General features: G+C 41.3%; 1 protein-coding gene across 1 annotated transcript in view; it reads right to left on the bottom strand.

The window, feature by feature from the left end:
* Positions 1–568: 568 nt before the first annotated feature.
* Positions 569–13,639, bottom strand: part of LOC114043348 (acid-sensing ion channel 2-like) — a 29,955-nt gene continuing 16,884 nt past the window's right edge. The window contains exon 4 of the mRNA XM_027862433.1: positions 569–657. Within this exon, the coding sequence (XP_027718234.1) occupies positions 569–657 (89 nt within the window). The remainder of the gene's footprint in view (positions 658–13,639) is intronic.

Consider the following 13,639-nt stretch of genomic DNA (forward strand, 5'->3'; position numbering starts at 1 on the left):
AAGAGAGAGAGAGAGAGAGAGAGAGAGAGAGAGAGAGAGAGAGAGAGAGAACGTTTGTATATGTTACAACCAATCCCTGGGCTCACTTCCTCCCTTTTCCACTGTGGTGGTGGATTACAGAGGTGACATGCTGTTGAGATGGCTGATTCTTCCCTTAGTTTTGCTGAAGGGCTTTCCCTCCACCCACTCTTCTTTCTTTTCTAATTTTCATTTTAATGGATAGCTTTCTGGGTAGGAGAGGGAAAAGAACGTATTTGGGAATGAATGTGGCTTTAAAATAAAAATTTTCCAACAAAATAACAATTAATAAAAGTAAAAAAAATCATAAAGCTCAAAAGCAATGAGTGACCTGTTCTAATCCTCCCAAATCTAAGGTAGCCCCCCCCCAACTCTTTGATTTGCCATAACCACTAAGCCCAGAGGCCCTCTCACAGCCCCCAGCCAACAATGGATTAGATGCTCCAGCAAGCCTGCTGTTGGCCACTTTGTGGCCTAGCTAGCTTAGCTCATTGGGTCGCCTATATAACAAACACCACTCCCCCAGTCAAAATGGTGAGGACCATTGACACTAAGCTGGCCCTGTCGCTTCACAGACGGCCCCTTGTGAGCATTCTTCTATCACTTCCATAGCACGTATCTTCTCCTCCCGGGGAGATTCTGTCAGAGAGACACAAGACCCAGATTAATGAAGACTATCCCTGACCCAGAAGTTCACAAAGAAATCCCATTTCTTCTTAGCAATTCAGTAATATCAACCTTTGCCTCAAGTGAATTCTATTCTTGACAGATGGAAGCTCAGAGATGGTTTATTGCATCACCCTGGCCCACGGTCCCTTCAGCCCAGGATGACCAGTGTCTAGCTCCTGTAACATGCCTGGCCTTGGCACACAGGAGGTAGGGGAGAAGGGAATTCCCTCTGGCACAAGGGGTATATAGCAGGGGATCTAGCCTTCTTTGTCTCCAGCTGCAGTCTGAGGAAGCTATCAAGACTTCATTGCATAAATTAATTAAGTAAATCAATTATATTGAAATAATGATGAAAATACTCTTTCAAAAAACAATTCTGGAGAAATGTTATTTTGAAAAACAGTTCCATGGATCCTCAGACATCCTATGGGTTAGAATACAAATTCCTTAGCCTGGCAATTAAAGCTCTTCAGAATTTGGTTCCCACCCACCTTACCTGCCTTATTTCATAATACTCTCTCTTCCAAACTCTCCTTTCTAATACAAGTGGTTTTTTATTTGTCTCTTGATCTCTACTTGCCTTCCCCAGTCTCTGTGAAGTGCTGCTCTCTTTCCCCCATGCCTGGATGAATTCCTTCCTCACCGCTTCCTGTCAAAGCCCTTCCCTTCTTTGAAGGTTCAGTTGCTACCTTCCTCCCTAAAGCTTTCCCCGATCCTTCCATGTATAGGTATTCTTGTCCTCCTCCTTTCTCTTCCTCCTGCTTCTCTTCCTCCTCCTCCTCCTTTTCCTTCTCCTCCTCTTCTTCCTCAATTTTCTTAGAGCACTTTAGGCCTCTTTTTCTCTTGTGGTCCCCTCACTTCCTATCTTGTAAAATACTTCACTTTAATTCTATTTCATCCTCTTTACTAGAGTGAAAGTTCCTTGAGGGCAAGAACTGTGCCATTTTTCATCTCTACATTTCCAGGGACTAAAATAGCACATGGCAGATAGTAGACAATTAATAATTGTTTTTAATTGAATTGAACTAGGGCTTGGTCAGTGGCAAGTAAAGTCAATCAGTAAGTCAGTCAACAAACATTTATCAAGCTTCTGTTACGTGCCGCTGGACATAGGCACTGGTGATTTAAAGACAAACAAAAAGGAATTAGTCTCTGCTTTTCAGTCTAGGGAAGCAGCGTATACAGACATAAATATGGGCTTGGGGGGAGAGGGGAAGGGGGGTTGGGCTTGTGATTTTATTGGTCCAGGGAACTCCCAGTGAGGAAAATCCTTTCACCAATGTAGATCGGTGCCTATTTTGCAATTACAAGTCTTAGAATGTTGCCAGAAGGACTAAAGGTTGAATGGCTTTTCTTAGAGTCACAGAACCAGTATGTGTCACAGGCCCAACTTGAATCAGTGGCTTCCTGACTCTGCTATTGGCTCTCTACTCACTCTACAAGGCTGCCTCTCTTTGTATATTGGGATGATAAGGAAAGGTCTCCTAAGACTCTTGGTTCCATAGAAGTTAGTTTCTAAGAGGCAGAGGTAAGGAAGGAGTGCATTCCCGGTAGGGGAAAAACCAGTACAAAACCCAGAGTGAGACAGGATGGAACTGCATAGAGAGGTCCCAGAAACTAAACAAATCTGTCAGAACAGAGCAAGCCTTTGGGGAGCATCCAGGCATCAGGGCAGACAGGTGAGTGTCAGAGAAATAAGGGCCAGGCAGAGGTGCAGACAAATGGGAAGAGAACACCCAGGGAATCTGGCAAGGGACAATGGGCAGAGATCCAGGCACCAGCTAGTGGCAAAGAGGCCTGGCAAGCAGGTAATGGGGAGCCAGCTTTGAGAATCGCCTCAGAGGCAAGAGGATGATGGCGGAGTAGGGGAATGAAGCAGGATTCCAGTGCACAAAGAACTGGGCTGACTGACAGGCAAGCAAGGAAGGGGTTCCAGCCCAGAGAAAGTAAAACAATGACCAGAATCAGGGTTGGAAATGAGGCGTAAACATGGTAAGACCCTACTTCTGGAAACTAGAATGCAGGATAACCAGCTGATGCTGACCCTTCAACATATACACTCAAGAGTCCTATTAATTCCCCTTAGAGAGGGAACACAGAATAATGGATAGAGAATGGGCTTCAGGAAGGAAAACTCAAGTTCAAATCCTACCTCTGACACACAGTGACTGTGAACTTGGGCAAGTCACTCTAATTCTCAGAAGCCTAGGCAGCTCTCCTAAAGCTGTAAATTGCAGAGAAGGGAGTGTCCTGCATTGGTGCAGGAACTTCCCTATTGAAATGAAACCACAATGGCAAAGAATTGGAAATTGAGGGGATGCCTATCAGTTGGGGAATGACTGAACAAGCTGTGGTATATGAATGTAATGGGATGTTATTGTGCTGTAAGTAATGATGAGCAGGTGGACTTCAGAAAAACTTGGAAAGACTTATATGAACTGGTGCTGAGTGAAAGGAGCAGAATTAGGAGAACACTGTACACAGTAACAGTAACAATGTGCAATGACTAACTTTGATAGACTAATCTCTTCTCAGCAATGCAAGGATCCAAGACAACTCCAAAGGACTCATGATGAAAAATGTTATCCACAGCCAGAAAATGAACTGAGTCTGAATGCAGATCAAAGCATATTATTTGCTCTCTCTCTCTTTTTTTTTCTTTTTTTTTGTTTGTTTCTTCTTTCTCATGGTTTCTCTCATTGGTTCTAATTCTTCTTTATAACTCGATTTATGTGAAAATAGGTTCAATATGAATGTATAAGTAGAAACTTTATCAAATCACATGCCATCTTGGGGTAGGGGAAGGGAGACATGGTGAGAAAATTTGGAAATCAAAATCTTATGGAAGCAAATGTTGAAAACTAAAAAGAAATTAATTAATTAAAAAATGAAATGAAGAGCAGCAAGGCCTGAGTTTGAATCTTTTCTCAGACACTCACTCCCTCTGTGACACTGGACCAGTCACTCCCCCTATTTTTGTTACCTCACCTGTAAAATGGGCATTTTAACTCCATGATTGCTAAAGCTCCTTCTACCTTGAAAAAAAAAATTATAAAGACTCTGGCACTCCCAGGGCCACTATATCATCCAATCTACAGGGAATTCCAAATAGTTGTTGCTGAGGTGGTACAGTGCATAGAGCACTGGGCTGGGAATCAGAAAGACTCATCTTCCTGAGTTCAAATACAGCTTCAGACACTAGCTGTGTGAACCTGGGCAAGTCACTTAATCCTACTTGCCTCAGGTCCACATCTGTCAAATAAGCTGAAGAAGGAAATGGCAAACTGCTCTAGTATCTTCACCAAGAAAGACCCAAATGGAGTCACAAAGAGTAGGACACCACTGAACAAAAACAACAATTAACAGATATTGTCTCATTTGATTCTCATTACGAGACTCTTGTGATGGAGGTGTTATGATTATGATCCCCATTTTACAGATGAGGAAACTGAAGATCACAGATGTGAAATGATTTGTCCTAGACCACATGTCTAGAACATGATAGAGCAAGGATCTGAACCATCCTTGTCATGGTTCTTATGGCCCTCAGCAAGATATAGTGGGTAGAGAACTGGTCTCAGAATCAGGGAGAGCTGTGTTCAAATCCTGTCTTCAACACAGGCTGTGTGAGCCTGGGCAAATTGCTTAACCCCTTTAGAACTCAATTCTTCATATGTGAAATGGGAGATTAGACTAGATGGTCTCTTTGGGCCCTTCCAGCTCTACATCTGGGATCATGTCTAGCGTTCTTTCTGCTAACCCCATCAAAGACTGAGGCATAGGTTCATTTAGAATCATCTAATTTTCTAAATCAATTTAGCCTTCCCTGAGGAATCCCACAGGTCATCTACTCCAACCCTTTCTTTCACAGGGAAGGAAAGTAAGGTTGAGACAAATTCATTAGATCCTCCTTAGTACTTCTACGACCTTGGACAAATCACCTCAACTTTCTAGGCCTTGGTCTCTTCACCTGTAAAATGAATGGGGAAGGACTAAGTGATCTTCTTAGTCCCCTTCTTTGACAAAATCCTCTAAGACAAGAGGGAGGGAAACCCAGCAGTCAGTGTCAGTCCCTACTCAAGAAAGATTGAACTCTTCTACATAGCCTGAGCAGAAAACATTTTCTTAGCTCTGGGTTTCTTTTTGATAGCATATAAAGAATGGTATCCCACTGGTGCAGTGGAGAAGTGTTTATCAAGTAGATGTCCAACTCTGCCCTCTGACAGGGTGACCCTTTACTCATGTTCTCAGCATTTTTCTTTGATTTTTATGTTTGTTTCTTCTTTCTCGTGGTTTCTCTCGTTGATTCTAATTCTTCTTTATAACTTGACTAATGTGAAAATACGTTCAATATGAATATATATGTAGAGCCTATATCAAATTGCATGCCATCTTGGGGTGGGAAAGGGGAGAGAAGGGGAGAAAATTTGGAACTCAAAATCCTATGGAAGCAAATGTTGAAAACTAAAAAGAAATTAGTCAATTTTTTAAAAATGAAATGAAGAGCAGCAAGGCCTAGGTTTGAATCATTTCTTAGACACTTACTCCCTCTGTGACACTGGACCATTTTGAGAAACCTCTTTCTACAGTTAAGGCAAGTCAGCAAACATCAATTAAGTACCAATAATGTGACAACTATTATGTGACATAGAGTACCTAGTATGTATTGAGCATGGACACAGCACACAAGTCGAAGTCTAGGGCAGAGTGAAAATGTACCTAAAAATCATAGATTGTCAAATCTGAAAAGGTCACTAGAGATCACCTCATTCAAATCACCTCTTTTGTATATGGGAAATCCCATGTTGAATGGGTCTGACAGCTATTAAATAGCAGAACCAACACTTAAACCCTGTTTTTTTAAGAAAACAAACAAAAAAAAACAACACTCTTTCTCTAACAGTAGAACCATAGAATCTTAGAACCAGAAGAATCCTCAAGACAAGGTACCATCCCTTCATTCTACAGAGAACTAGAGAAGAAAAGTTTGGCTTGCCCAAAGTCACACAGCAAAGAATGATAGAGACAGGACTCCTGACCCCAAGATTGCAGTTCTTTTTTCTACAATAGGTCATGCCTGGAATGGTGATCTGGAGGTGAAATTTTGTAAGTTCAAATCCTTCCATCACTATTGCCCTACCACAAACTTTTGTGGTCTCCCTGAATGCTTTAATGGCACTCACAGAGAGACCTCAAGCTATGATAGTATCGAGTCAGACAAGCTCTGAAAATGGGGCCATTCCAGTCCTGTACTCCCACAACTTAGACCAGGGAAGCACACTCTTCCAGATTCTCATACAGAAGCTTTGGCTTCATCTCAAGCCGGGGTCTCTGGTCCAGAAGATATTCACAAATCTACTACAAAATAATAGACTCCCTGGACTTAAAATATTTTAGGGAGCTGAGGTCAGGAGGATGGCCTAGAACAGCCTCATCCTATATAATCTTTGTCTGAAGGACTAGTTGATACCTGCTTCCCCTTACTCACACCCCCAAGAAATCCCTAGCAAAGTTCCAAGCCAAGCCAAATTCACGGGCATCCTCTACACCACCAAAGTTGTCCCAAGACCAATCCAGTTCAGTTAGATGGCTCCAGACAACGAACGGTGCTCTTTTGTACTAAACCACTGGACCTGCCTCTGGCTCTAGGTTCTGAGACAAGTGCCCAGAAGCCTCACAAATATCAGGATATCTACATACCGTGTGGCAAAGAGGCATTAAGTTGAGTGACCATCATTCCTGGAATGACCTGTGATCATAGGATCAGAAATTTAAAGCTGGAGGAGACCTTAGAGGTCATCTAGTAGATCTGTCATCTAGTTCAACCCCTCCCCCTCCCATTTTGCAGATGAAAAAACAGGAATTGAGAAGTTAAATGACTTACCCACAGTCACACAAGGTGTCAGAGGTGGGTTATAAACCCAATTTTTTCATAACTCTGTGTCCAGTGTTCTAACTAGTTGGGTATCAGAATATCAGGTTCCTCCTGTCAAGTGGCTGTCTGAAAGCTAGAAAGACTGTTCTTGACTATGGAATCTAGAAAAACAGTTCAAGAAAGCCGGTGTCCTCTAGAAGTTTGGGAGATAGCTCAAATTTTCCAGACATGATGTAGTATGGCAGAAATTCCCAAAGAGTAGATGGAAGATCTGTGGTCTAGCACATCTCAGCTTTACTTGGCAGAATTTGAAGCCTTTTACCACCTCTACACTTCCCATGTCTTCAGTCTGTCGTGATTTGGATTGGGGAAGACAAGGCCAAAAGAGGTGATTCCCCAGAGCTCCTTTTCTCCTTGGAGATTGGTTTAGTGGAATTCCACTCTCTGGCCAAGTTTGAATCTTACAAGTTCCCACAAAAATTGGGTTTATTTGATATCCAAAAGATTTCTTTATCAAAAAGAAGATTAGAAGAAACTAAATATCCATCACTTGGGGACAGATGAAAAAATATGGTATATGGATTGCTGGAATATTACTATTAGATACACTGAATATGAATCAAGCAATTAACAAGCATTTAATAAGTGTCTACTATGTACCAGTTACTGTGCTAGAAAGAACACAGAGTATCATGAGAAGGCTTACATAAACATATATAACTATGAGTTACAGTTTATTTACAGTTTACAATTTATGATTTATATATAACTATGAGATTGGACCTTCTTTACAGAGGCGGGAGACTACAGGTGCACAACATTGAATATATTGTTGGACTCAGTTGCTAGATTGGTTAATTTTACTGAAAAGCTTTTTTTCTATTTCAAATTTATTATTTGTTAAAAAGAATGGCTCTCTGGGTAGGAAAGAGGTGATGACAGATTTGGAAATGAAAGTGATGTAAAAACCAAAGATAGAAATATTTTTTTAAAAATGTTTGTGATGAACATTGACTGCATTTCGAACTTGTGGTTTTACTCATCCCATACATTCTCTGCAATATAGTCATGAAAGTAGGAGTAGCCATCAAGCCTGACTTCTCTTTTCTGGATAAGTTTTCTTTAGTGAGACTCTAAACTACATAATTCATGAACAGAGCTTGGGTTGACTTTTTAATAACAAATGCTTCTAGGATGCTCTGACCCTAGGCAAAGAGCCTTCTCTATCTCTAGAAGCCTGCCAGGCAAAACAGACAGCACACTATTCTCAGAAGGAAAATCAGTGACAGCATTTATCCATCCTTACACTGCAAATCCCACTCTCCCCCACCCACTCCCCAAAATCCTCAGACTGATTCTTTCTGAGCCCTGTTCCCATTTAGGGTGAATACTGCAAAGTTCTTTGCAATCTTGATGTACTGAACAGTTGGGAGAAACAAAAAAAGACCATTAATGAAGGAATGGTAAGGGTCACAGTAATGCAGATTTAGAAATGTGACAGTAGATTTCACAAGACAAACATAGAAACCAAAGGAGGACATTCACCCGCCCCAACCCCCATCTCCAATAAAATTTTGCTGTTAAAGAAAAAAAGAGTAAATCCTCTTAGGATTTCATTGGATCATAGGTAATATATCTGGAGCTGGAAAGGACCTTAGAGATCGCCCCCTTCAATTCCCTCATTCTGTAGATGAGGAAACTGATTTCCAGAGAAATGAAGTGTCTTTGCCCAAGGTCCCATGGTCAATAAGAGGCAGAGTCAGGATTCAAACTCAGGTCCTGTGATTCCAGGGGCAGTGGTCTTCCCACTGTGTCCCATTTGGAATTCTGAATAGGAAAACTGCAATCAAATATTTCTGACCTTCCTAAGCCAAAATTTACATTTTTCTTAATTCTCTTGACACCAAAATCATAAACAAACATGGCAAATCACAAATGGACTGTGCAGCTGATCTGGGCCAAAATATACAAACACAGATATCTGCACAGAATTCAACAAAGAAATAAAATATTGCTTTAAAAAAAAAGGCTTAGATTTGGGAATGGCCAAACACATTGTGATGGAATATTGTAACCCCTAACAAATAATGAATATGAAAAATACAGAGAAGCATAGAAAGACATGTAAACTCATGCAGAGCCAGGGAAACAGTATGTGCATAAAAGTTTTAAGAGAAGAAGAAGCACAGTAAGATTGTGCTTCCATTTAGCCTTCTGTTCTTAAGGCTCCCTGTTATTTTAAAATAATTTCTTCTGCCTTGATTGTATCTCTTGGCATAAAATGGGCTCAAATTTCACAAGTTACAGTATGTCAGAATTTTAAGGGACCTCAGGGGTCTCCTATTCCAGTTCACACATTGAATACAATTCCCCCCAATAACATACCTGACAAGTGGTTGTACAACCTTCACTTAAAGACATTTACTAATGGAAAACTCACTACTTCCTGAGGCAGCCCATTCCCCTTTTGGGTAGTTCTAATAGATTATTCTTTACATCAGTCCTAACTCTTTTTTTTTTTTACAACATTACTCATTGTTGCAACAAGGCCCAATGAAAAGGTGCTGAATTTGAACTGCTGAACCTAGAGCGATTGGACCTGAGTTCAAATTCCAGGCCTTCAATATATTATGTATGAGACCTAGGGCAAGTCACTTACTTAGCTTCTCTGGATCTCTTTGAGAGTCCTTCCAGCTTATGATCTATGATCCTGTGACTCCTGGTTCTGCCCTCTTAGGACAAGTTGAACATGCCTAATTCTTTTCCCCCATGATAGGCCTTCAAATGATATCACATCTTCCTTCAGTCTTATCTTCTCTCCTCTGTTCTCTCCTCTCCTCTCCCCTCTTCTCTTTTCACCATCCCCTGCTCCTTAATCCTTATGACATGATCTCTTGACCCTTCACACTGTGCTGGTCACCCTCCTCTGGACACCCTTCATCTTGTCAATGACCCTTTTTGGCACCTAGAACTAATCGTAGTCCCCCAAATGTGGTCTAACCAAACCACCAATCAAACGTGGTCTATTAATTAACTTCTATATGATAATTACTGTGCTAGACACACAAATACAAAAGGGAGATAGTCCCTGAACTCAAGGAGGCAGCTAGGTGGCTCAGTGAATAGAGTGTTGGGCCTGGAGTCAGGAAGACCTAAGTTCAAATCTGGTCTTAGACACCCATTAGTTGTGTGATCCTGGGCAAGCCACTTAACCTCTACCTGCCTCCATTTCCTCAATTATAAAACAGGGATAATAACAGCACCTATCTGGCAGGGTTGTTGTGAAGATCACATGATATAATATTTGCAATGCCCTTAGCACAGTGCCTAGAATGTAGTAAGTGCTATATAAATGCTTATCCCCTTCACATTCTCCCAAGGGGCACATAGTCTACTGAGATATATACCCTGTTCACAGATAAGTAAATAGAAGATATACCCAAACCACAGGCTATCACTTCTTTCACTCTGTCCACTATGTTTCTCAAATGCCTAAGAATGCATTTGATTTTCTCACCATTGACTCATACTAAGCTGGCATACTAATTAAGCTGGTAAAGATGATACCCTTATTTGGAGGGCAGATGCAGGGAGGAGAAAGGGAGGAATAGCCTTGGGAACAGAAGGCTAGAGAGAGAAACAAGGCACTAATTCCTGATAGATTGTTCTTTCCTCATTCCAAACATTAGTCTAAGTTGGATATTTTGCTACAGTGGGTAGACCAGGCATTCATACTTATTCATGACATTTCCACATGAATGTACTTTTCAGCACGTCAGCTGAAATCATCAGGGTTTGTGGTCTGTGTTCACTTCCTGGGATCATTAGCATGAAATTTAATTAGTGATACTGTACCGGCAAAGACAGAGAGCGTGACATGCACACGGAACACTTGTCTGCACATTCCTAAGCACCAGGTGAATGATCCAGGGTTGGGGGGAATGAGGGTACAAGATGGAGGCTCCCTAGGAGCAGCCAGTTCTGCTCTCCACTGTAAATACAGTAGGCTTGCATGTAAATGAGGTGTCCATACACCTCTTGCTTCAGCTCCTAAGTCAGAGGTCTCTTCTCTTACATCCTAGCAGTTCAATTAAAACAAACCAAGGAGAAAACAGCTTCACCTCCATTGATACTATGTACCGAACCACAGGCAGATGAGGAATTTGCCGCATCAATGCTCTAGAGTTCCCTAGATATTATGGGTAAGATAAGGATCAATATGGCTGGGTGCATGACACATCACTTGCATGAGAATTTGAGGCTCCATAAAAATAACTACATTTTTGTAGCTAACTAAGACTTGGGCAATGTTTTCTTTGCAACAGACCTGTGAGGCAGATCATGGAAGAATTATTACCCTCATTTTACTAGTGAGGAAAACCAAGGCTCAGAGGGTTTAAGTGATTTGCCCACAGCATCAGAATAAGTTCTCTTTACTCCAGATTCTGTTTCTATGTTTATGCCATCATTTGGCTATCCCTGTACTGAGAAGGCTCTAAGCAGATGGAGAAATATCCCAGGGCACTCCCAATGGGATCACAGAGTAGTATAGATGGAAGAATCCTTAGTCAAGATCATTTCATCCAGTGCCACTTTATAAAGAAGGAAAATGGGGCACAGAGAGGAAATGTAACTTGACCAAGGCCACCCAGACAAGGCAGGCCAAGTAAATACTGGAACTCATGTCTCCTAACTCCTGGGTTCATCATCTTTCCATTGTGTTGATCAGGAAGACTCACAACATCTCTTTATCCAGGATGCTATAGGAATCACAGAGCTATACGGACAACTTTTCCCCATACTCTATCTTTTCTCTTAATAGCCTGAGCATGATCATTTCAATGCCTAGTTTTACTAGGCAACCACTGCTAAACTCGGAAATGGTTCCAAAATCTGCCTGAAATACAAGCATTTAGCTCTGGGTATTGTTTAAGAATTCAGTATTTGAGAACCTGCCATAGGCTTATGCCATGGAGTGATTGGGGACAGCATGACTAGAATTTATGGAAATAGCCATAGGTAGATAATTGAAGGAGGTTGGGAGTCTGGAGCTTCAGAGACATAGAGCAGGAAGGGAACCCCTTCATTTTACAGATAAGGAAATTGAGGCCCAAAGAGATCAAATGGTTCACCTGAATTCATATCGGTAGTAAAGAATTCATGGTCTGAACGACTGGCTTTGGATAACCGTGAGAACAAATTTGTCACTCTTTAAAGGCCATCTAGTCCAAGCCCTGTCCTATTTTTCAGTTGACAAAACTGAGGCCCAGAGGTGAGTTGACTTGCCCAAGACCATATAAATGACTGAGCTGGGACTTGAATTCACATCCTCTAAATCCATACCCTCAATCAGTGACACTTTAATTCAGTGATATGGTGACTAGAAGATTTTTATTCATATCAGTCCCTAACCTGAACCCACCTCACTCCTTCTTTACATTTTAAATGTTAATTAGTTCACTGAAATTTATTCACTTCATAATAAATAGGTATTACTATTATTTTGTTAAGCCCATTTCATTGATCACCACAGGGGACATAGTTGTCCATAAGAAACACAAGACCTGGCACAAAATCCCTAATCTAAAGCTGCCTCTTAGAAACGGAAAAGAACCAGGCATCATGGCGGGCCCCTAGTTACTCAGTGCAGAGTAATGAACTGCCACCCAAGCAAGGTGTGGAACACACATGAGTTATGTGCTTCCTTCAAGAGGAGGTCTCTAAGGTCCCTCACAGCTCTAAAATCCTGCCATTCTATTACTACATGAAAATGTGTTTGGGAGGCTGTGATATTTGCCTAGATGGACCCTTCTCTACCTTGAATTCCTAAATTATTTCCTTCTATGTTTCTACCCTCATCTGATCCAATAAGAGCTCCCCTCACCAACCCCCAAGAGAAGTGGTACCTGCCCTTCCTTTTGTATGATTGCTGTGTTCCTATAGACTGGTTTCTTGAATGTGACTTAAGGATTTGGGAATGCTTTCTTTGCAAAAATCCCATGAGGGTAGGTCAGGCAAAATCTTTTGGGAGTTGGGACCCTGCGTCCCTTGTTTGTAAGCATGGCAAGAGTTTGGTCATCTTGAGGAATCCCACAGGAAGACTCTGTAATGTTTCCTAGGGAGTGGATCATTTTGTTATGCTAAAGGCTGATTGGTTGTGGGCTATGGCCTTTTTCTGCCTTGCCCTCCTAGAAATGGTATAAAGCCTCTACCTGCAGTCACCTTGCATTGCCTCACCTTTAGTAAAGGATCTTGAGTTGTAACTAGGCTTTGGAAGACTCCCTAAAGATGGTAGACCCCAGGACCAGTGATATCACAATTGAAAGCTGCAACTATTTACCTAGTCTTCTGCATGTGGGAAGAATGGTCCCTCCTGCCCAGAGCAGGAGGCTCTACAGCTTAACCCAGAGTTCAAGGGTTCTGAGGTCCAGGAGTGATGTTAAGCTAAGTGCACATGTGGCTGTTGAAGTTTCCTGACAACACATAGCTTTAATAAACCCAGTGGTACATGTGGTCTTTTTACTTGAGGAGGGTTCTCCCTCCTCAAACCCAAATTATCATCATCATCATCATCATCATCATCATCATCATCTAATATTTATATAGCACTTTAGGTTTGGCAAAGTTCTTTTCATTTATTATCTCATATCTCCTTTAGAGCAGGGGTTCTTAACCCCACCCTTTTTTGTATCATAGAACCCCTTGGCATTCTGGTAAAGCCAATGGACTCATCTTCAGAATAATTTTTTTCTAAATTGCATAAATTACATAAGATTTTTAAAAAAGGCAATTATATTGAAATAAAGATATATTTTCCCATCTAATTTCATAGACCCCCTTGAGATCTAAGGAGTATGTGGACCCCAGATTAAGAACACCTATACTAGAGGATCATGAAATTAGAACTGAAAGGAACCTTATTATTGGAAGGGGACAATTATTCAATCTCTTCATTTTATAGATGAGACAATTGAGGACCAGAGAAATGGAGTAATTTCCCCAAAGTAACACAGGTAATAAATAACAGAGACATAGTTTGAACCCAGCTCTTTCCACTTTTCCAGCACTTTTCCACTT

The sequence above is a fragment of the Vombatus ursinus genome, unplaced genomic scaffold (genome assembly GCF_900497805.2).
Source record: "Vombatus ursinus unplaced genomic scaffold, bare-nosed wombat genome assembly UNPS02014768.1, whole genome shotgun sequence".
NCBI lineage: Eukaryota > Metazoa > Chordata > Mammalia > Diprotodontia > Vombatidae > Vombatus > Vombatus ursinus.